Source organism: Kockovaella imperatae (genome assembly GCF_002102565.1).
Source record: "Kockovaella imperatae strain NRRL Y-17943 chromosome Unknown BD324scaffold_5, whole genome shotgun sequence".
Lineage (NCBI taxonomy): Eukaryota > Fungi > Basidiomycota > Tremellomycetes > Tremellales > Cuniculitremaceae > Kockovaella > Kockovaella imperatae.
In genome coordinates, this window is record NW_019028945.1 from 462,193 (window position 1) to 482,283 (window position 20,091).

The 20,091-nt window shown below is 51.1% G+C and overlaps 11 protein-coding genes across 11 annotated transcripts; 6 read left to right on the top strand and 5 right to left on the bottom strand.

The window, feature by feature from the left end:
• Window positions 1–21: 21 nt before the first annotated feature.
• On the top strand, window positions 22–2,219 carry BD324DRAFT_645299 (nucleophile aminohydrolase). The gene is made up of 9 exons (XM_022017609.1): window positions 22–299; window positions 336–524; window positions 574–784; window positions 880–1,058; window positions 1,102–1,256; window positions 1,303–1,687; window positions 1,730–1,748; window positions 1,787–1,945; window positions 1,988–2,219. Exons 1-9 carry the CDS (start codon window positions 75–77, stop codon window positions 2,101–2,103), a joined length of 1,638 nt encoding a protein of 545 aa, XP_021871704.1. The 5' UTR covers window positions 22–74; the 3' UTR covers window positions 2,104–2,219.
• A 73-nt stretch (window positions 2,220–2,292) lies between these two features.
• BD324DRAFT_622989 (glycoside hydrolase) lies at window positions 2,293–5,588 on the top strand. The gene is made up of 15 exons (XM_022015537.1): window positions 2,293–2,409; window positions 2,451–2,571; window positions 2,610–2,798; window positions 2,837–2,922; window positions 2,962–3,034; window positions 3,076–3,192; window positions 3,232–3,471; window positions 3,512–3,881; window positions 3,922–4,012; window positions 4,051–4,600; window positions 4,644–4,700; window positions 4,737–5,074; window positions 5,120–5,184; window positions 5,226–5,263; window positions 5,310–5,588. Exons 1-15 carry the CDS (start codon window positions 2,308–2,310, stop codon window positions 5,330–5,332), a joined length of 2,460 nt encoding a protein of 819 aa, XP_021871705.1. The 5' UTR covers window positions 2,293–2,307; the 3' UTR covers window positions 5,333–5,588.
• An 851-nt stretch (window positions 5,589–6,439) lies between these two features.
• Window positions 6,440–9,595, top strand: BD324DRAFT_608221 (hypothetical protein; the record flags this gene model as incomplete). The annotated part of the gene is made up of 2 exons (XM_022014107.1): window positions 6,440–7,332; window positions 7,372–9,595. 2 exons carry the CDS (start codon window positions 6,440–6,442, stop codon window positions 9,593–9,595), a joined length of 3,117 nt encoding a protein of 1,038 aa, XP_021871706.1.
• A 148-nt stretch (window positions 9,596–9,743) lies between these two features.
• BD324DRAFT_622996 (proteasome activator pa28) lies at window positions 9,744–10,723 on the bottom strand. The gene is made up of 5 exons (XM_022015538.1): window positions 10,204–10,723; window positions 10,057–10,155; window positions 10,010–10,018; window positions 9,951–9,965; window positions 9,744–9,912 (listed from the first exon to the last, which is right to left on the bottom strand). The coding sequence occupies exons 1-5, from the start codon at window positions 10,312–10,314 to the stop codon at window positions 9,769–9,771; spliced, it is 378 nt and encodes a 125-aa protein (XP_021871707.1). The 5' UTR covers window positions 10,315–10,723; the 3' UTR covers window positions 9,744–9,768.
• BD324DRAFT_393615 (hypothetical protein) lies at window positions 10,026–10,952 on the bottom strand. The gene is made up of 2 exons (XM_022012673.1): window positions 10,762–10,952; window positions 10,026–10,721 (listed from the first exon to the last, which is right to left on the bottom strand). The coding sequence occupies exons 1-2, from the start codon at window positions 10,852–10,854 to the stop codon at window positions 10,311–10,313; spliced, it is 504 nt and encodes a 167-aa protein (XP_021871708.1). The 5' UTR covers window positions 10,855–10,952; the 3' UTR covers window positions 10,026–10,310.
• Window positions 10,953–11,992, bottom strand: BD324DRAFT_672485 (t-SNARE; the record flags this gene model as incomplete). Its single annotated transcript, XM_022018938.1, has 7 exons — window positions 10,953–11,142; window positions 11,181–11,242; window positions 11,289–11,540; window positions 11,579–11,689; window positions 11,736–11,794; window positions 11,836–11,927; window positions 11,976–11,992. 7 exons carry the CDS (start codon window positions 11,990–11,992, stop codon window positions 11,052–11,054), a joined length of 684 nt encoding a protein of 227 aa, XP_021871709.1. The 3' UTR covers window positions 10,953–11,051.
• Window positions 11,993–12,175: 183 nt separating this feature from the next.
• On the top strand, window positions 12,176–13,943 carry BD324DRAFT_623012 (putative transcriptional repressor). Its single transcript, XM_022015539.1, has 10 exons — window positions 12,176–12,489; window positions 12,549–12,713; window positions 12,767–12,885; window positions 12,920–13,015; window positions 13,057–13,129; window positions 13,165–13,224; window positions 13,274–13,483; window positions 13,523–13,628; window positions 13,702–13,743; window positions 13,803–13,943. The coding sequence occupies exons 1-10, from the start codon at window positions 12,379–12,381 to the stop codon at window positions 13,814–13,816; spliced, it is 996 nt and encodes a 331-aa protein (XP_021871710.1). The 5' UTR covers window positions 12,176–12,378; the 3' UTR covers window positions 13,817–13,943.
• Window positions 13,944–14,049: 106 nt separating this feature from the next.
• Window positions 14,050–15,198, top strand: BD324DRAFT_680610 (hypothetical protein). Its single transcript, XM_022019084.1, has 3 exons — window positions 14,050–14,571; window positions 14,623–15,010; window positions 15,047–15,198. The coding sequence occupies exons 1-3, from the start codon at window positions 14,108–14,110 to the stop codon at window positions 15,170–15,172; spliced, it is 978 nt and encodes a 325-aa protein (XP_021871711.1). The 5' UTR covers window positions 14,050–14,107; the 3' UTR covers window positions 15,173–15,198.
• Window position 15,199: 1 nt separating this feature from the next.
• Window positions 15,200–16,889, bottom strand: BD324DRAFT_623016 (hypothetical protein). Its single transcript, XM_022015540.1, has 9 exons — window positions 16,666–16,889; window positions 16,511–16,605; window positions 16,432–16,442; window positions 16,357–16,379; window positions 16,285–16,298; window positions 16,142–16,227; window positions 16,009–16,105; window positions 15,548–15,957; window positions 15,200–15,504 (listed from the first exon to the last, which is right to left on the bottom strand). The coding sequence occupies exons 1-9, from the start codon at window positions 16,713–16,715 to the stop codon at window positions 15,301–15,303; spliced, it is 990 nt and encodes a 329-aa protein (XP_021871712.1). The 5' UTR covers window positions 16,716–16,889; the 3' UTR covers window positions 15,200–15,300.
• Window positions 16,890–16,966: 77 nt separating this feature from the next.
• On the top strand, window positions 16,967–18,163 carry BD324DRAFT_623027 (hypothetical protein). Its single transcript, XM_022015541.1, has 3 exons — window positions 16,967–17,010; window positions 17,065–17,750; window positions 17,793–18,163. The coding sequence occupies exons 1-3, from the start codon at window positions 16,992–16,994 to the stop codon at window positions 18,147–18,149; spliced, it is 1,062 nt and encodes a 353-aa protein (XP_021871713.1). The 5' UTR covers window positions 16,967–16,991; the 3' UTR covers window positions 18,150–18,163.
• Window positions 18,164–20,091, bottom strand: BD324DRAFT_589570 (translation elongation factor Tu). The gene is made up of 10 exons (XM_022013780.1): window positions 19,906–20,091; window positions 19,679–19,856; window positions 19,618–19,633; window positions 19,439–19,579; window positions 19,334–19,397; window positions 19,290–19,297; window positions 18,903–19,251; window positions 18,695–18,859; window positions 18,506–18,657; window positions 18,164–18,466 (listed from the first exon to the last, which is right to left on the bottom strand). The coding sequence occupies exons 1-10, from the start codon at window positions 19,967–19,969 to the stop codon at window positions 18,197–18,199; spliced, it is 1,407 nt and encodes a 468-aa protein (XP_021871714.1). The 5' UTR covers window positions 19,970–20,091; the 3' UTR covers window positions 18,164–18,196.

Below are 20,091 nucleotides of genomic sequence, written 5' to 3' on the forward strand. Positions count from 1 at the left end.
GTATCTCGCCAGATAATCTATGTTGCTCGAGTACCTCTACTGACCTCTGACGCATACTCACCACGCAAAGGCAAATGACTCTACTCTCTGGTGCTATCGCTTCAGAGCATGTCACAGCCTCTAAGATCGGCGCAGGTATCCTCAAAGCCGGCGGTAATGCCGCCGACGCGGTTGTCGCAACCATACTGGCTCTGGGCACAGTGTGCATGTATCATTCAGACCTCGGCGGGGGAGGTTTCGCCATCATACGGACGTCTGACGGAAGACATGAAGCACTGGACTTTAGGCAGTGTGCACCGGTAGGTCGAGAATCACGAGAGGAGCTGAAGCGTGAGGCGGCTGCCCATGCGGATATGGTGATGGATGCGGCCTCACCAAGAGGTATGACCGTCGCTGTACCTGGACAGTTGAAAGGTCTGGAAGCTTTACATCAACGACATGGTCGACTGCCATGGAGCCGGCTTTTTGCGGAGTCCATTCAACTGGCTGAAAATGGATTCCAGATGAGACATGACCTGTATCATGTGGGCTCCCAGGGTCTGGCGGTCGCTGATACAACAGTATGTAGCGAAGTACTGCAGCAACGGCAAAAGCCCTTATATCACCTCTCGGAGGGGCACCAGGACTGAGCGAGATAAGGCTTTCGACTTCTTGTTCGACGATCATGGAGATATCCTATCACAAGGCTCCATAATCAAGCGTTCGGCGTATTCTAAAGTCCTCCGAGCGGTAGCAGAAAGAGGATCAAAACGCCTTCTACACCGGTCCAATAGCCCAAGACATCGTAGAGGCAGTAAATGCTCAAGGAGGTCTTATGACCCTCCAGGATTTGTCCAGTGAATAACTCTCCCGCCGTATACTCGTTGATGCGCTTTACAGACTACAAGGTCAATTGGTCAGATCCTATTCAGGGCAAGTTCAAAGATAAGACCCTATGGAGTGTACCGGCACCTGCTTCAGGGTCCATCTGGATACATGCAATGAGCATGTTGGCGCACCTGGAAATCGATCGGGCAGGCACCAGCGAAGATTTGCATAAGATGATAGAGGTTCAGCGGGTCAGTTTCGGTTCTCGCGTACATAGCTGATTTTTCTGTTCAGCTGGCTTATCCTCAACGAACAAAATTAGGAGATCCAGCATTCATCGAGGGCATCTCGAATATCGAAAGGGCCCTCGTTGATCCATTACTGTGCCAGGAACGGGCCAGGACGATCGACGATCAGACACACGTTCCAGATCACTATAAGAAAGCATTGTGAGCATATTTTTTAATGTCGCCTAGTGATCTGACTCACCGTCAGCTCGACCAAGTTTGACCGAGGCACCTCAAATATCACTGTGGCAGACTCGGACGGTCTCGTCATTAGTATAACCACGACTGTGGGATCCAATTTTGGGTCAGGCATCATCGTACCCGAACTCGGAATGGTTCTCAACGACAGTATGCAGGACTTTTCCTCGAAAGGGATTGCCAACTGGACAGGGTATGAATCGAGCACAGCGAATTATAGTGAGCCATTTTACTTGGATTTGTTGACACACATAGTCGCCGGCGGCAAACGACCTTTGAGCTCTAGCTGTCCATATATCGTTGAGGACGCTCAAGGTAATCCTATACTGGCTGGTGGTGCAGCTGGAGGCAGCACGATCATTTCGGGAAACATTCAAGTGGCGAGAAACGTGCTTGTAAGTGTGTCAAGCGGGACGCAGCTGCTCTGATATTTCAAGGAACACGGCATGACCGCAAGTATGTCAAGTAGAGTGGTATCAAGCTGATCATTCCAGGCGAAGCACTGCGTTCAACCCGCGTTCATAATCAGCTATCCCCTAATTCAACTCAGGTGGAGCATGCCTCAACGCATCTGGGCGTCCTGGTGGAGGGTCTCTCGCCCGATCAAGCTGCTGCATTAGAATCTAGAGGTCATGTATTGGAATGGCTACCAGGTGAGCTCAATCATGCTTCATGCCTGATGGGCGTGTGCATAGAGAGCAGATTAGTCGCTTGCTGTATAAAATTCCATTACACGAACAAGGGGATAGAATGGGACGCCGCGGCAGATCCTCGCAAAGAGGACTCAGGTGCTTCTGTGTACATGACCTAGGGAAACACATGTCGAGACCGTTTGGGCAGCGCGGTAGTCAAGTTGAAGGGACTGTTTAGTGGTCTAGACAGTCCAGCTTCTTGTTAGTGCCCCTATGATGCATGGCTGCCACGTCCACGTTTCAAGCTGGAGCCCCGCCTCATTTTGGCCCGAAATACGTTCAGGTCAAGGTCTCTATCTATCTCTTCAGCCTCTGTATCTATCATGAGACTGGTACAGAGCTTATGGCTGGGAGCTTTGGCTCTCTTGCCAAGCTACGTATTGGCTGAAAATGAGATTGGCCAACAGGCTGCTCTTTTGGCGAACGTGAGTGGAATCCAACTGTCCTCATTCTGATGAAGGTCCAGCAATCTCTGTTTTGGAATACGTACCGACCGCAGCTGTATCATGGTATACGAGCGAGAACTCCTCACTCTCTCATGACAGGATTGATGTGGTTCGGTCTGAATGACTTTAACGGTCTGACGAGTAAGCATCGACGCATCCTCGCTGGATCTGACACGCAGGCGTCCGATATACCTGCGAGCAGTCCGACGATCTGGACTCTTACTCGTACACTGAGCACGATGGACGATACTATGCAGTCCAGGAGATCACCGATAGCAAGAACAATGTCAGGATGAAGATCAGCTGGCTGAAATCTGAGGACGGCACAGATTGGAGCGTTCGAGTTGAGGGAGAACCTCTGAATCCAAGTGAGTCCACCCTTCTTGGTCTCGTTCTGACGTTCAAGGTGCAAGAGGGAGGGTCAGTCTGATCTATCACGTGGGACTTGAGGGTCTAGGAGAGCTGGAGCTCGAGACTGCGCCGGATGAGCAAGTGAGTATCAGAACCCTGACATGTGGCTGATACATGGAGGGTCTTGAAGGACAGGTTGTCCTAAAAGGACGTACCTCTCAGCTTGGAAAGTACAGACTTAGGCTCGTCGATCGTAAGTCCCCCATACCTTTCTGTGCTCATGATTGGGCAAAGATCCAGAAGTATCCCATGCCCGTGTCGCTGTCTATGCCAATGATCATGGTGACCTGGAAGGAAAGACTAGTTTTGTCGGACTGCCCATTCCTACGGGACAAGTATGGCGAATCAAAGGTGAGCAAGAAACCGCAGGCGCGCTCGCTCATTTCCCAGACACTCTTCTCCAAAAGATTGGAACTTTCGCGCAAAACCTCATGACAGAGGGCGGCTACAGTAGAGAGGCACCTCCTGACCCGGTCGCACTGTTCCGACTCCCCAACGATGTAGCTGTAGGGTCAAACGTGTTCGCTTTTCAAAAGGCATTTGGCGGTCACCCAGGAGAGGAGACTACCCGCTGGGGATTCGACCTGTTCTTTGAGAATGTGGATGGCAATGATGAGGGAGGGATGACATGTGAGAACTCTATTAACGTCGATGGCGCTCAAATGTCCAGTTGCGGGTCTCAGCCAATCTCTGTCTCAAGCCTCTAGGGCTTACAATCAACGGTTCGACAGCACTTTCCACCTTCCGTCTCCATTCAACTCGGATGCTCACCGAGACTTTGCCAAGGCCCTGACCTCAAACATCGTCGGCGGTATAGGCTACTACCAAGGTGCATCGATCGTGGACAGGTCTTTCAAGCATGATTACGATGACGATGTGGACGACGATGAAGACGAGAACCACGATGTCCAAGCTCCAAAGCTGACTGAGGAAAGAGAGCTTCTAACCGCCACACCCAGTCGAAGCTTTTTCCCTAGAGGATTCTACTGGGACGAAGGCTTCCACCTTGCGCTGATTGGAGAGTGGGACAATGACTTGAGGTGAGGCAGCACGGCTGGGTTTTTGGCTGACTTGGTAAAGTTTGGAAATTCTCAAAGACTGGATCGCTCTAATTGACGAAGATGGCTGGGTCGCCCGAGAACAGATCCTCGGCGACGAGTCACGAAGCAAGGTGAGACTGGACCATGGTTCCTCAGACTGACTCAACAGGTACCGCAAGAATTCTGGACTCAATATCCGACCTATGCGAATCCACCGACTTTGACCATGGCAGTCACTGCATTCATCCATAGACTCCGCAGACAGAACGAAGATTCCCAGATGGACTCGGCGATAGGCGTAAATGTCCCGTCTAGCAAGTTCTCCCCCTCATCGCCCAGCTCGTCCCTACCTTCTCTTCACATCAAGACACCGTTCCTTGCCCGCTCTTTTCTCCAGTCAATCTACCCATCGCTCCGGACACACTATCAGTGGTTCAGACGAACTCAAAGAGGACTTCTGCGTCCGTACGGCCGGTCACCGACGAGCAAGTCGGAGGCATATCGGTGGCGTGGCCGGACTGAAAACCATGTTCTGACCTCTGGACTAGACGATTACCCACGAGCCAGACCTCCGCACAGTGGAGAACTACATGTGGATCTCATGAGCTGGATGGGGTTCTTCGCTCGGACGATGGGTGAGATCAGTGAATACCTTGGTTTGGAGGAGGATCGTGAAGAGTATGCGAAGCATGAGAGGGGCATCTTGGCTAATCTAGATGGTAAGAAGATTTCGTATGAGACACCGCGCTGACCCCTCCCTAGATTTGCATTGGAGCGAAGAGCATCAGATGTACTGCGACGTCAGCGTTAACGACGAAGGTGGGAAATCGGTGTTACACACGTGCTGACATATAGACGAGAGCTATCACGTCTGCAACCCTGGATATATTTCCCTATTTCCTTTCCTATTGGGTCTCATCCCTGCCGATTCACCTCACCTAAAGCCAACCCTGGATTTGATCACGGACCCCAAACAGCTATGGTCGCCCTACGGTATTCGTTCCTTGTCCAAGTCACACGAGCTCTTTGGCAAGGATGAAAATTACTGGCGAGGCCCGATTTGGATCCAGATGAACTGGCTTGCATTGAAGGCCCTCAAAGAGAGGTACATGGTCGAGGAAGGGTCTCAGAAGGAGAGGTCTGAGAAGATATATGACGACCTACGAAAGAACGTAGTGGACAATGTCTTCAAGGTTTGTGTATTCTCCCGGCGCCCTCAACAAGGCTAATATGACTAGGAATGGAAGCGAACAGGGTACTCATGGGAACAATACGATGCTGAAACGGGAGAAGGGAGGAGAAGGTGGGTGCATAAGCATGAATAATGTCCCTGACCGTCTGCAGTCATCCGTTTACGGGTTGGACATCATTAGTGACAATGAGTGAGTTGGAGTTGACGTACAACGATTGATCGCTTATGTCTCGCAGTCATGACGGAGAAGTTCTCATGATGGGCAGGGTCGGTCATTTGTGAGACCGTCCGTACCTGTCAGAAGGGAGGGAGAAATGAGGGTAGAGCAATTGAAAAAAAAGTGGAGTCAGCGCTACTCGTCTGCCGCGTTCGTCAACACTCTAAACGCTGGCTGCCGCGCTTTAGATCATTGCAAGGACATCTGGGCCACAGTATGGAGCAGCCGCATAGCGTCATGAATGTATGCGCATGCATTCATTCGATGGAAGATTGCTCGACCGAAACCCAGCTGGAGCTATGGGATTTGGCATGAGCTTTGACAGCGACGCGACTGATTTGTGCTGAGTTTGTTGACCCCCGAAAGGAAACGCGTCGTGTCGAAAAACCCTTTTGGGCGTATCTTTTATGTGAATGAACGTATTCACCCTGCAGTGATACTCTCGCGTCTTTCACTGTCGAGCAGCGAGCGCCATTCCTGAGTGATAACACGGTCCTGAACGCCAAGGTGGGTGGGGGGCTTTGAGAGTCGAGTCGAAGAGTGGTACAGAGAACAGTCGCAGTACGCTGTGAAATGTTTGTTAGCCTTTTCGTTTGTTTACATTTTTCTTTCGTTCACTCGGGGCGGCCTGAGGGGGGATACGTGTAGCAGGCTTTTAACCATACTTCACGTCTATCTTTGGCGGCAGCGTCACTCTGCTCATGCTCCCTGTACTCATGGCGCAGCCGGCAAGCGAGAGAGGAGGGTTAAGGGCAAGTCTCCCTACACTCCTGTTGCCCCTGCGACCAACATACTCACTGGGAGAGGAGAGCAATGATCATGAATCTCTGTGTACTCTCCTCACTTTTTCCTCCTGAGTTTGGAGGAGAAGAAGCCTTGGCCACCCACCGAGAGCACAGAGGGAGAGACTTGACTGATTGATACGAAGGGCTGTCTGTCGGACAAGTCGACAACTTCATTTACATCTCGACCTTTTACTACGCTCGTTCAGTGATCGACGTTCATTACTCTACTTTGCTCGACTTTGACAGTCGAGGACCTGGACAGAGGGAGGGATCAAGGATGATTGCTTGATTTGTGGACCAAAAGAGAACAAGGATTGGACTTTGGCCGTGCTCTCGTCCTGCACTTGAAAGTGTCTACTCCAAGATGCTCCGCTTCATGAACATCCTCTTTGTGATCCTGTGGACTCAAGGTCTTGTCCGACTTGCCCAGGCGGCACCTACTTTACAATACCCCTTGATGGAACAGCAACCTCCCGTCGCTAGAGTAGACCAATCTTTCGATTTTGACATTTTATATCAGACTTTCTCCAGTCCTTTTACAATCACCTATACGACCTCTGGCCTTCCAGCATGGCTAGAATGGAACGAACCTTCCTTGGCTTTCTTTGGAACGCCAAAAGCCTCAGATGTAGGACAACAAACCGTGACGTTGACCGCGACCGATTCGTCTGGATCCACATCGACAACTTTCCTCCTTATCGTGACCGAATTTTCCATGCCTGGTGTCCATCAGGCCTTCACAACTCAACTCGGTGATCCTTCTTCGCGGGTCATCTCGTCCGCCTCCGTCTTGCCTGGAAACACTGGTGTTTCTGTACCTCCTCATTGGTCATTCTCCCTTGGCTTTGCGATGGACACATTCCGTCTCAGCCATGGTCAGCCAGTGAATGGAAACTTGTTCGTCAGTGCCCGCGTTCGCGGCATGATCGGACTGCCTACCTGGCTCAATTTCAACAACAACACCATGACGTTCGATGGAGTGACACCTGCCAGCGGGAGTTTCACCGTCGTCGTCACGGGGACAGATTTCTGGGGCTACCTCGGTGCGCAGACCAGCTTTGTCATTGAGGTGGGGAGTGGCCCACCCGTCGAATTGGTGAAAGGGTACAATTTTACAGACATCGTCACGATGGCGCGTAACGATATCCAGTACCAAGTGGACATCAGCAAGGTGCTGGTCAATGGTACTGCAGCCACTGCAAGCGATATCGTTGTATCCTTAAATGAGACCAACTATCCCTGGTTGTCTCTCGATTCGTGAGTCCGATTCCGGGCCTTCCAATACTCACGTCTTAGATCGTCACTTGCCCTTACGGGTACAGCCCCTGACTTTCTCCTCAATGGCACGGTCACACCGTTATCCATCCCCATCAACATTGCGCCTGCTGGAGAAGACAATTCGATTTATCTCACTACATGGTTATCGCTCGACGCGACTCCATACTTCTTTACAGACTACGACGTGCCTGCGATGAACGTCACCCCCAAGTCGGCGCTCTCGTTTGATCTCAAGCCATATCTCAATTCCCACAATCCTCCCAACGTGGTCGTCAATGCTAGTGTCACACCCAAAGACGCGGCCAACTGGCTTGTGTTCTACCAAGATGACATGACTCTGGCTGGGACTGTACCTGAGGGCACCAAGTACTCTGGTCTGAACGTGCTCTTCACCGCTTCGCAAGGCGGATTCCAGGCTTCGACCAATTTGGCCGTCACCTTCAACGGCGTTGTCGCTCAAGCTCCATATACAGCGAATAACGGCACGTCCATGGCCACTGGAGCCACTGGACAGGTCAACAACAGCACGACTGGAGCCGGAAAAATCTCCGGCGGTAACGCCAACGGAACCACCTCTGGGACATCCCAAGATGGTGGCAAGACTGGATCTGGCTCGAGCTCCGGCAACACTTCAGGATCAGGCAGTGGCAATTCATCTCAACAGCACCCAAGCGGTGACACCGCGCCCGTGCCAAACGCCAGCAACGGCCAGACGGGTATTGAGAGTGATCTTGGAGGCCATCGCTTGTCGACCGGTGCCAAGATCGGCATCGCCGTTGCATTGGGGGTCCTCGGACTCATCATTCTCGCCGTGCTCCTCTTCCTCTGCTGTCGACGACGCAAGCGAAAAGACGAAGAAGAGAAACGTGACGACGACGCCGAATCATTCACCGTAGGCTCGCCGGAAGCGAATCAAGCGACTCCTCGCAACTTTTTGGGCGACGTCGCCAAATTCTCTGCATTCAATATGAGGTCACCTGAGGCAGTGCCTAAACCGCCCAAGGCTGATCAACCCACTCGGATGGACGGTCTCAGGGGTATCTTTGGCTGGGCTCCTGCCGACGAAAAAGAGGCAGCAGCGGGCGTCATTGCCACGCCTAATCTCAACCGATCAGATACTTCCTTCATGGGGCAAGGGGATGTGATTGGCGTCGCTCATCCCGTCGATCGATCACCAGGTATGGCGAGCTCATTCACCATGTCTGAAGAATCTTCGCTCGCAAGCTGGGAAAGTGGCGATTCCTTCCAGTGGTCAGAGGAGGCAACACCCGCTGATGCCCCACGACCACGAGATAATTTTACACCTCGATACCCAAGGAACAACTCACCTTCTAAGCTTGCACAATTGGCTTCTCAGCATACAGTCGGATCTCACGATGCCAGCGAGCTGGGTGACGACTCTGCATCTTTCGTCGCCAAGGGCGAGAACACACTAGGAACCTTCTCCTCGAGCGATATATCCGGCAGCAACTTTGCAAGTCGGAACAACATGCAGCATGGAGACTCGGAAGAGGAAGAAGAAGGTCCTGCAGTCGTGACGATGGCGGAGCGTCAATCTTTCGCCACTCGAAACCCTACCGAGCGACACATTCCCAAACTCCGTCCAAGCAAAGAGCATATCACCTCCACTGGCGAAGTTCCACCCGCCAAGCACAGTCGACGAGCCTTGACTGAAGTGGAGGAAGGCATGTTTGACGATGCGGAGGAAAAACGTCGGTCTATGGCAGAGGCAGAGGCAGGCATGACTGGTCTTGGATATCCTGCCTCTGCAATCTACTATAGTCGACCCAATTCGGCTGTGGACGATCGATCAGATACTGGTGGAGAGTCAAGCACTATCCCGTTGCCTCACGTAGGCGCAGTCAACAGACATCGCCATCGACCGTCCGAGTCCGGTACGATGGAAGACGGAAAAGTCTTGGCTTGCGCCAACGAAACTTTCAGCATACATCCTCAGATCAACCCTCCACCAGCAGCGCAGATGTCTGGTGCCACCTGGAGTTCAACACCACCATCGACGTATAGAGCAGAGAGGCAAGAAGGAGGACAATTACCAGGCTGGCTACATTTTGATGCTAGAGAATTGGAATTGTGGGGTGTACCGAGTCTCAAGGATGTTGGACAGTCAATCGACATCAAGATTATCGAAAAGCTTCCAAAGGACAAAAAGGTCGCCAACTCGTCCATCTATGGCTATGCAACTTCACAAGAACGCCAAGTTGGCAAACTGACGATTGAGTGAGTGTAACAGGTCACAGACAAGCCTGATAAGATCCTCGTGCTGAACAAATTTTGCAGGGTCGTAGATAGAATAGGGAGTCCGTCCATGGCCGCTCCCCACGCATTCTAAGAGACACATGCGTTTTTCATATGTATAATATCAAAAAGATGCATGAATCACAGCTTCCTTCCACCTTAGTACATGCCTCCCCGGTACGATCCACCTTTGGGATTGACGACCTTTTCCCAGTTTCGCTCAAACTTGGTCAACAGACCTCCGTAGATCGTGAGAATCGAACGAAAGTAGGAACGTAAGAGGACATGATCGAACCGGTCCGACTGCAAATTAGGATATATGTGTGAACGGCGTGACTCACTGCAGCGATAGCGGCCTTGGAGAGGATCGGATCAGTACGACAAGAGTGGCCAAACTCACCGGGAAGTCCTGCAGGTCATCAGCCAATGCTCGAGGAAATCACGCACCATGAGGTTAGGATACTTGACCCAATCTTGAGTCAACTTCAGCCGGTCCAAGTAGTGAGTCCTGGCGCCATTCTGGAATCCATTCGATCGTTTGTATGCCTGCTCGATCAGTCACTATATTGAGCCCTCACACGGGTCCTCACTCACCTCCGTAAGTTCTCGGAGGAGGTGGCTCTGCACATCCGCACCAAATGAGTTGCCGTCTTCAATCAGGGGGATCTCTAGCTCTAGCCAGACCCTGAGATCTTGCACAATCATATGCAGGTCTTCGTGCTCTCTGACGACGTCAGTATTTGTAGGTGCTCAATGCCATACTTGAGAGAAAGCGCAATCAGCCGCTTCTGAACGTCGTTCTGAGGGACGACCTCAAACCAATGAGGACCAACCCGAACACCATTCCGAGGGTCATCATCAAGTACGTCGTCACCCAATGAATCAATGCTGCTGTGCTTGCTAGAGACGACATCGTCCGGCATTACCATCTGGTGTTTGGCCTCATGGTCAGGCTGTGCTTGCTTCGGTTCGAAATGTTCAACATGACCGGGCCATAAAGCTGATTCTGGATTGCTCTCTAACGCGATCATCGCTTGAAGATGGGTGATCTTGTTCGGCATCGTTTCCTGCAGGTGTACCTTGGCCCTATTTCGATATACGGATATAAGGTCCTGACGGGATGAGCGATAGAGTGAATTCTCCTCCGCTCACCTTGACCACATGACCGTTTGGACTGGTCTTGAAGACAGTCGACATGTCCGGAGAAGACTCTGCGACTGTAGTTGGTTTAGAGAAAACGACCATGTTTGAATGTTAGAAGCATGTCAGAGGAACGAGCTTCAGAAAGCTTGTTATATAGACGCAAAGTGATCACCTCACAAAGGAGATCAACAGCGAGGGGGACAAAGGAGCTTAGGCCGGTTAAGAACGAACAAAGACTCTTTGTCAAAGCCATACATTACAACCTGTCCCGTCCACCTTTCTGGATTGAAACCAATCCATCACCCATGGATCTTGGACCATAGCACAATGATAATAAGCAGAACCAGGATCGCAATTATTCCGCCTGTGACGAATTTCTGCTGATACATTCTTGGAGGATTCAGTACGCGATGGGACAATTGACCCACTTGAATATCATCTTCTTCAATGTCCCCGCCGCTCGATCGATAGATGAGTCGGCTTGAGTGAGCTGATAGACAATGAGCTATCTATCTTCCAAGATGGGAAAATCTCACCGAGTCCCGAGTATTTTCGAGCTGCTCCCTTTGGCCTCGAAGATTTCTCAAAATGTCCGCACCCACATCCTCCGTCTCCAGAGCGATTCGATGCGCATTGTCCAGCCTCTTGCTACCATCAGCTAGCCTCTCCGTCCCTTGTAAGAGACGAGTTCGAGATGAGAAGCCGGACGGGTCATCCGTGTATGGGTCGTCTCTATCTGGGAAGCCAGCAAAGAGTTCGTTGCGTTGATTCTCCTGACGAACGTCTTTCTGCAATGATGAGTTTAGACCCAATGGTGACGACCCACCAGACTCTTCTTGACCTTCTCTAGAGCCTGCTTGGAAGTAGCTAGACGACCCTGATAGACTTGTCTTATGGAAACTGGCATCGACGGTAATTCGACTTCCATTTGAGCGACCTGAAAGGCGCATGAATGAGCCACCATGACTTTTAGAGCCGCTTACGGTCTCTTGCGCCTCATCTAACTCCTCTGTGACCCTCTTCAACGCAGCTTTCCGTTCCTCTACATGTGTGAGCCAAAGATCCGCAGCCGCTTAAACTCACCGCCCTTTAGGAGCTTGACATCCCCCTCCAACTTAGACTTCAAATTAGACAGCAAATGCTTCAAGTCTTCATCGTAATTTTCGAACAGTGCACTAATAGGGTGAGACCAGGATCAAATATAGCGCTGAGTGCATACTCACGTCGGAGAATTGTCCATGATGCTCTCGTCGAGACACTCTTTTGGTTTGACCACAGTCACAAACAAGGAATGGAATGTCAAATGGCCTACAATTCGATGACGGGGGCGGCGAGGTGGCAACAGCGCAGCACTTTTACGTAAACATTCTCGAAGAGGCGCGCCGGATTCGCGGTTGGATTGAGTCTTCCTGAAACACATATATATCCATTGAACATCAGATAGACTACATATCACAGCCTCGTGAGCACCACAAGCGGCGGCGCAGATCCAGTGAAAGGCTCTGAAAGAGCCACCCCAAGTTCTCAAGGCTACACTAGCCACTTTCCATACTGCCACCCATCCACTGACTCGCATACCTTTAACCTCTTCCTGAGCCCGGCCTCCCGCTTCGAGTCTTCGTCAACATGAATTTTTTCGGACGGACAAAGGCCAGAGGTCCCGCGGACTCGATCAAGAGTCTGAGAGAGCATGTTGCGAGGCTAGACCAGACCTCTTCGGCAGATAGCAAAAGACGGGTCAGTAGATCATCCAACTCGTCCTCTCCCTTGCCGCTGACGCACAGTTGATGGGTTAGATCAACGAGGAGATCTCGCGGTTATTATCCTCGACGAAGCAGGCTCTGGCTGGAGAAGGAGATGCAGACGCAGGGGGAGATGTACTAGCTCAAGTGGCCAATGAGGTGTACGCTTCGGACATATTGAATCTCATGGTGGTGAATCTGGGCAAGTTTGAATTCGAGGTGAGTTCAGCGTTCGTCCTGAATCAGTCCGTTACAAGCTGAATGTCCTGAAGGCTCGTAAAGACTCCTGCCATATATTCAACACCCTTTTACGAAGGCAGATCGGGTCAAGGTTACCTACCGTTGAATATATCACAAACCGACCGGATATTGTTCTCAATACCCTAAAATGGTGAGTATCATGCATCGTCCCAACTGACAATCAGCTACTCCAATCCTGACATTGCCTTGAACTCCGGGATGATACTGAAGGAAATGCTGCGGTATGAGCCCCTAGCAAAGATACTACTATATTCCGACGAGTGAGCTGTGACCATCGAGACTAGTGCTGATTTCATCTCAGCTTCTACACATTCCCTCAATACATCGAGAACAGCACATTTGGCATCTCGTGCGATGCGTTCGCCAACATGAAGGTGTGCAACCTCATTTGTATCTCGCTGAAATCTAGGAAACGCTAACAAAGCACAAACCCATGGTGGCTACCTATCTGGATGCCAACTATGACAAGGTGAGTCAGATAGTATTGAGGCACCGCTGAAACACTCCGACTCCTTCAGTTCTTTGCCATGTACACCAATCTCATTCTCTCCGCCAACTACGTCACCAAGCGTCAATCCCTGAAACTGCTTGGGGAAATCCTGTTGGACCGAGCCAACTACAACATCATGACACGCTATATCTCGGCCGAGTCGAACTTGAAGATGATGATGAACTTTTTGAGAGACAAGAGTCGGAACATTCAGTTTGAAGCGTTTCATGTCTTCAAGGTTGGTGATCTTGTCCCGGTGACGCTGATATTTGCCCAGGTATTCGTGGCGAATCCCAATAAACCCCCTCAAATTGCCAGCATACTTCGTCGTAACAAGGACAAACTCCTGATCTTCCTGAAAGAGTTTCACAATGACAAGGATGGTGAGTTGTCACAGGAAAATCTCTTGCAAAAAGGAACCATCAACGGAAGAGGCTGAAACAAGATCCTGCGCAGACGAGCAATTCAATGATGAAAAACAGTTTCTCATCGCGCAGAGTAGGTTTTTGCATCGCTTGGCGATCAACAATGACTGTTTGGCTGACCTCCTGCCTCAGTCCAGCAGATGTAGAGCCTTTAAGTGTGTCATGACCCTCTACTCTAACGACTTCCTTCGCCATATGTGATCCCTCGGCCATCCCTTCCCATTGTCCATTTTGTATACAGTCTACATGTTGATGCATTTATTAATTGTCATGCTACGCTTTTCTATTTTCGCCACATTCGGCCTGAAATGTCCCGTGGGGACCCGGGATTCAACTTTATAAACGGGGAATCGTCGACCGACCTCTGCTCAAAGCTGCTACACCTCGTCCTCAGAGACTGATAGTATTCGACTCAAACAGCTAACTGTGAAGACGACATGTCATTCCTGCTCCGAAGACACTCTTCTTCAGCTCACAATCCGAATGATCGACCTGGACCATCTATCCTGCTGAATCCGGAAGAATCATGCCAAGTTCCGCCTACCCGCTCATCACCTGGGAAAACAAAACCCATCACCGTCGAAGCTCTTTCTGAATCTCCCACTGCGTCCACATCATCCTTGACATCCTCGACTCAATCTAATTCGCAGGTGACCCGACAGAGAGGATTGTCCATCGCGTCATCCTCCAAAGTCTCGTTCGCACCTTTACCCGAAGTCCCGCCGGAATTGAAGCGAAGGAGTTCCATCACTTTGGGCGTCGCAGCTCGCAAGAATCTCCTGTCAGGAAATGGCCAGATCAGATCGCAAGGCAGCGGCGTGACTGGTCCTCGGCCAGGTCAGACGACGGTCTATATGACGGATGAAGAATGGGCAAGATACAAAGAGAATCACTCCCCAAAGCGAGTATTAATCCTCTCGGTCAATGTGATCTCTGCTGACGTTCGACCCAGAACTCAGGTCATCGATGTGGGCGAGGTGGCTAAATCCGGGGCTAAATCATTGTGGCGCCGAGTTCGCTCAGCATCGATGAATTCCAACGATTCATCTGCATCGGACTCGATGATCAATACACCACAATCACCACGAAGAGGCTTGAAAGCTCTCATACAGGCCTCGGGATCCACCAGGTCATCATCACCTCCACCTGCTAGCCCGTCAATAGCCAGTCGACTTGACGCCGTGGAAGAAGAGATACCTCAAAGCATGTCACCGTCTGCAAGCAATGAGGTCTCGTTTGATGCTTGGGCACAGAAAAGTCCTCGAGGAGGTCGCGTTCAATTGGTCAGGACAACGTCGACCAGTACCGAGGGATCAGATGCAGAAGGCAGTGGACATAACGTGAGTATGTCTGCTCGTACTCTTCTAATATGTCAGACACCGACGCCGAGTACATGGGGTACGGATGGACGCCATGCAGCTTCCAGGGAGAGGAATCGGGCTATTCTTGGATTCGACAAGCTGGCTCTGGACAAGAACTTTGGAGGCCATTTCGGAGTCTGACAGATAAGTCAGGCACCTCTCGGTGCATGTCAATGTTCTCATGCATACCAAGGCGATGCGCAAATGCCAAAGACTCTATGGTTCCAATGACCCATCTCAATGAATCCCACACCTTTGGTTTCCTCTCTTCAAGGCAAAGCCGAGTTTTGTCCAATTGTCTTCTTAAAGCTTTCCCTGGACAGCCAAGCCGTCCAGAAGCCTCGAACCTTGTTTCCGATTTTTCGTCCACCGAGGACTTTCTCAAGCGCGTCAATCTCCAGCGCCGGCTTGGAGTTGGCAGCGAGAGCAACAACCCGAGACAGCCACGAGATGACGTGCAGGTCGGCGAGTGACTAAATGTCGTCAGACTGGTTGAGTCGCCTTGACAGTACTCACCACTTGGTCTCCCATGGTGAAAGGACCGTCATCCTGGATCAAACCCTCGAGTCGATCGAGACAATCAGGGATCCCCGTATTCCAGATCTTTGCGCTTGCTTCGTAGAACATTTTGAGGTCTTCAGGGTTGGATCCGCCGGTGTAAACTTTGTAGATCATCTCATTGGCAGCGAAACGTTCTTCCAGGAACTTGACGATGCTGGTTTCGAACGATCCACCGTGAGAAGCTCCCTCTTTTGCTTCTTTGATGTACTTGTCGAGGCTGGCGCGACGGTCGCGCACCATGGCACCCGAAGCACTTTCGGCTTTCTGCTTGAGCTCGGTCTCGTCACGAGCTGACATGGCCAAGAAGTTGGGATCGACGCTTGGCAGGTGGACAAGGGCGATGATTTCGTCAACAATCGCTTTGCCTAAGGTCACAATTAGTTGAGATAACATCAGAGAAGTTTGCAGCGACTGACCTTCAATAGTTGCTGGTGACAACGTCGGGGCAGGTCGGGACGAGGTAGTGTTGACGGTGTTGGCACTGCGTGCTTGATCCAAGAAATCGCAAATGGTCTGAAGATCAGGCAAGACGCAGTAGAAGATACTCACGATGGTGTCCCTCAAGGACCTGTAGCGACTGTCGACATCCGCCGAGGTCGTTTCTGCCGTAGGTACCACGAGAGTGGGGACGGTCCCTGAGAGGACGAGGGTGTCAGTAGTAGTTGCCATTTCGAGTGATGCGAGACGCTTGCCATTTTTATTTATCCTATGTATCATCATGTCAATGTCCATTTCAATGTTCATGACGTGAGCTGGATACTCACTTGAGATAAGATGGCGAAAAGTTCTAGATCTGGGGTCAGCAGATTTGCCTCCAGGGCTCCAAGAGATTCACATACCTCGCCTTTGGCTGAGAACGTGGACGCGGTGTCAGCGGAAGGGCCTGTGATAGTGGTACCAGGTCGAGCAATCACTCACACAGATCCACATGCTTGACAATGTATTCATCCTCGCCGTATCCCTTTTCGTGCAGACACAAGAGGGGAACATTGGACCACACAGAAGCGGGCCATCTAGTGGTGGTGAAAGGGGAGACTCAGCGGATGATGTTTCGGTACCACGATCACACTCACGTGTATAAGATTGCTTTGGGTACGTCTTGCTTAGATTGACTGCCTGACATGGTCGTTCTCGAGAGGTTGTTGTAGTTTGTGAACCAGCAGTGAGCCTGTTGTTGGTGGAGGAACTATCAAAGATGACAGCTATTAATATGTGTGACGTGGGAAGCTGATGACGAACAGAGGCAAATGATACAACGTATACGTTGATTCCAGCAAAATCCAGACTCGAGTCACGTGACTTGGAGGGCGGACAACCCCGCCTGGGGCCAGCTGCATCGTTTCAGCACAAAAATTGTTAGTGAAATGCAGAGATCTCTTACATAGCGCAGGTCCTCACTATGAGTCAGTTGGATAAGGGTGAGCTGACAGCCGTAGTGTAGGCCAATCGACTTGATGCTGACCAAGGCCCAGCCCTCGACAGCACATTGAAATCGATTGAATCATCAATCGGCGCTCTCCATCCTCTCAGCTCCCTCACCACCATTGCTGATGATACCCCTTCTTCTCCCATACGAGGACTCGCGTCATCGTTCACTGCCTTGCTACAGCAGTTACGTCAGACGACTACAGCCTTATCTCTGTCTTTCAAACCACCAGTATCTCAGGAGGCAGCCATTGCAAAGCTTCAGTCACTCGACCAACAATATGGCCAGTTGGCTTCCTGTGTCGTTCTAGCCAATAATGGTGGCAGCGGCTCCAGGCCGTATTACATGGTCCAAGAGTGGCGAGAAGGGACAGTAGAGATAGGGAATCATCTTCTGGGTCTCATCAAGTCTCTCTCACACGTCGAAGCCAAACCTGGATCATCCAGCTCGTCAGATGAGAATCCATACCTCGTCAGAACCGGAATGGTCTGGGAGGCCATTGACGCCACACTGGCCCATTGCAGTGAGAACGAAGTCCAAGCGGTCGGAAAGGTATGGAAACGGCAGAATGACCTGTTGAAAGATGCCTGGGAAGAATTCAAGGAGGTCTTGGAAGATGGGAATGCTGCAGATGAAGAGGACGGTCTGGATGATTTCGAAGATGATTCAGAGGCCATCTTTGGCAAGATGGATTCAACGTTCACTGCAGCCGACCGGGCGAGAGCAGAGGCAGTGAGTCAATGACTGTCAGACCTGTAACTAACTGATGCGTAGGCCAAACCGCTTCTGGCTTTACACCTTCTTTTACATTCCACGGTTCCCAGGTATCTGCCACAATTCGACACATCAGTACCCTACACCTCTCTGGTAGCCGCAGGGGACCAGCTCGCATCTGCCTTTGATGACACTGTATCGGCCATCGCTCCGCCGCAAGACAAGGACAGTATGGACGAGTCCTTGAACGCGCTCGCAGACGCCTCCGCTTGCTTGATCGATACCATTAAGGAGCGCTCATCTGGAGACCCTTGCGTGACCTTCCTCGACAAGTGGGCGAATAAATTTGCCCAAGAGTCCCAAGCATTCCGTGATCATTCATTGTCTTTACGTAGTCTGCGCAACGCATTAGAGTGACCAACATCGCGAAAGAGCGGCGATGCATGTGCATAATTACAAGCGTCTTATGGGTAAATCTCGCTGACGATTCCGGTACCAATCGTTTTTCCACCCTCTCGCAGCGTGAATCGAGTACCAGGCTCGAGAGCAACGTCATGAACCAAGTTTCCAATCATTTCAACATTGTCTCCCGGCATGACGAGCTTGTCTCGAGCATCCTCTGTGCCTTCCGGCCAGTCCAGCTGACAGGTCACGTCCACGGTTCGCATAAAGAGTTGAGGTCGGTAATTGGCAACGAATGGAGTGTATCGACCACCTTCATCCTTGGTGAGAACCTGAGAACTTCAGCATCGGCGAAATGTTTTTGGACATACATAGATCTGGGCCTTGAAGCGTTTGACGGCCTTGATGGAGTTAGGAACAACGAGCACCATACCACGTCGGATCTGATCTCGCTTGACACCTCGCAACAAAGCGCCCATGTTGTCTCCAGCCTCTCCACGATCCAGCTCTTTGTGGAACATTTCTGTCGTCAGCAAACGATTCTGGCGATATCGACCTACCGATGCCCGTCAAGACAGTCTTGAAGCCACTTTCGAATCCGACGATCTCAACTTCTGATCCCTTTGTAATGGTTCCACGTTCAACCTTTCCGGTGGCGACGGTACCTCGACCAGAGATGGAGAAGACGTCCTCGATGGACATGAGGAAGGGTTTGTCAAGGTCACCTGAAAAAAACATGAGCCCCTGTCTGTACCAGGATTGACTCACGCTCAGGCATGTCGAGCCATGTATCACACTTCTCCATCAACTCGGCAATCTTCTTCGCACCTCGCTCAGGATCACGGCCTTCCAAAGCGGCAAGTGCGGTTCCCATGACGATCGGGGTGTTTTCACCGTCAAAGTCATATTGAGACAGCAATTCTCGCATCTCCATGTCGACTAGCTCGAGCATTTCCGGGTCATCCACTTGGTCAACCTTGTTGATGAAAACGACGAGCTTTTTGATACCGACTTGACGAGCTAGCAACAAGTGCTCTCGGGTCTGAGGCATCTGTCCATCGGTGGCAGAGACGACAATGATGGCTCCGTCAAGTTGAGCGGCACCGGTAATCATGTTCTATATATCATCAGCTCGATTCTGAGCCGCCTGCATACCTTGATATCTGGATGTCAGCATAATTCCAGCGGGAGCGACTCACAATCGGCGTGACCAGGACAGTCGATGTGGGCGTAGTGCCTGTTCTGCGTCTCATACTCGACGTGCTGGGTAATTCTCAGCTATGTGTCAGTACACAAGCACTCACCGCCGTACTGATGGTGATACCTCGAGCCTTCTCCTCCGGAGCCTTGTCGATCTCGTTATAATCCAAAAACTTTCCACCTCCAGTCTCAGACATCAGCTTTGTGATGGCAGCTGTCAGTGTAGTTTTGCCATGATCGACGTGCTGAACGTCAGACTGTATTACTTCATCATAGGACCTACACCGATGGTTCCGATGCTAGTGAGAATGTCAGATCGAGATCCAAGTTTAACGGGAACTCACTTGAAATGAGGCTTGGCTCGGGTGAACTTGTTGCCAGCTTCCGCGGCGTAAGACCTAGCGGACCAAGCAGGGGTAGGTATCATGGCTGACCTCGCCGATCGCGTTCGACCTCGAGCAGCGACAGTCGACAGGCTTCTTGATGCATGCTGAGACGGACCGGCAAGTTGTCTCACAGGCACTGGAGGAGGATTGTCAGACCGCAGAGCTTTAGCCAGCGTACTACTTACATCTAGATCGTTCTGCACTTCGAAGCGCAGAGGTTACTGAAGCTGGAATCCTTGTCCTGAGCATATTGTCGATGCTTGAGAATTTGCCTGAAGAGCAGCAGAAGATCGCTCGAATCTATCATACTCACGTCCAAAGACAGTGAAAGACGAAATTGAAATCGGAGACCATGACGTGGCATTATGACG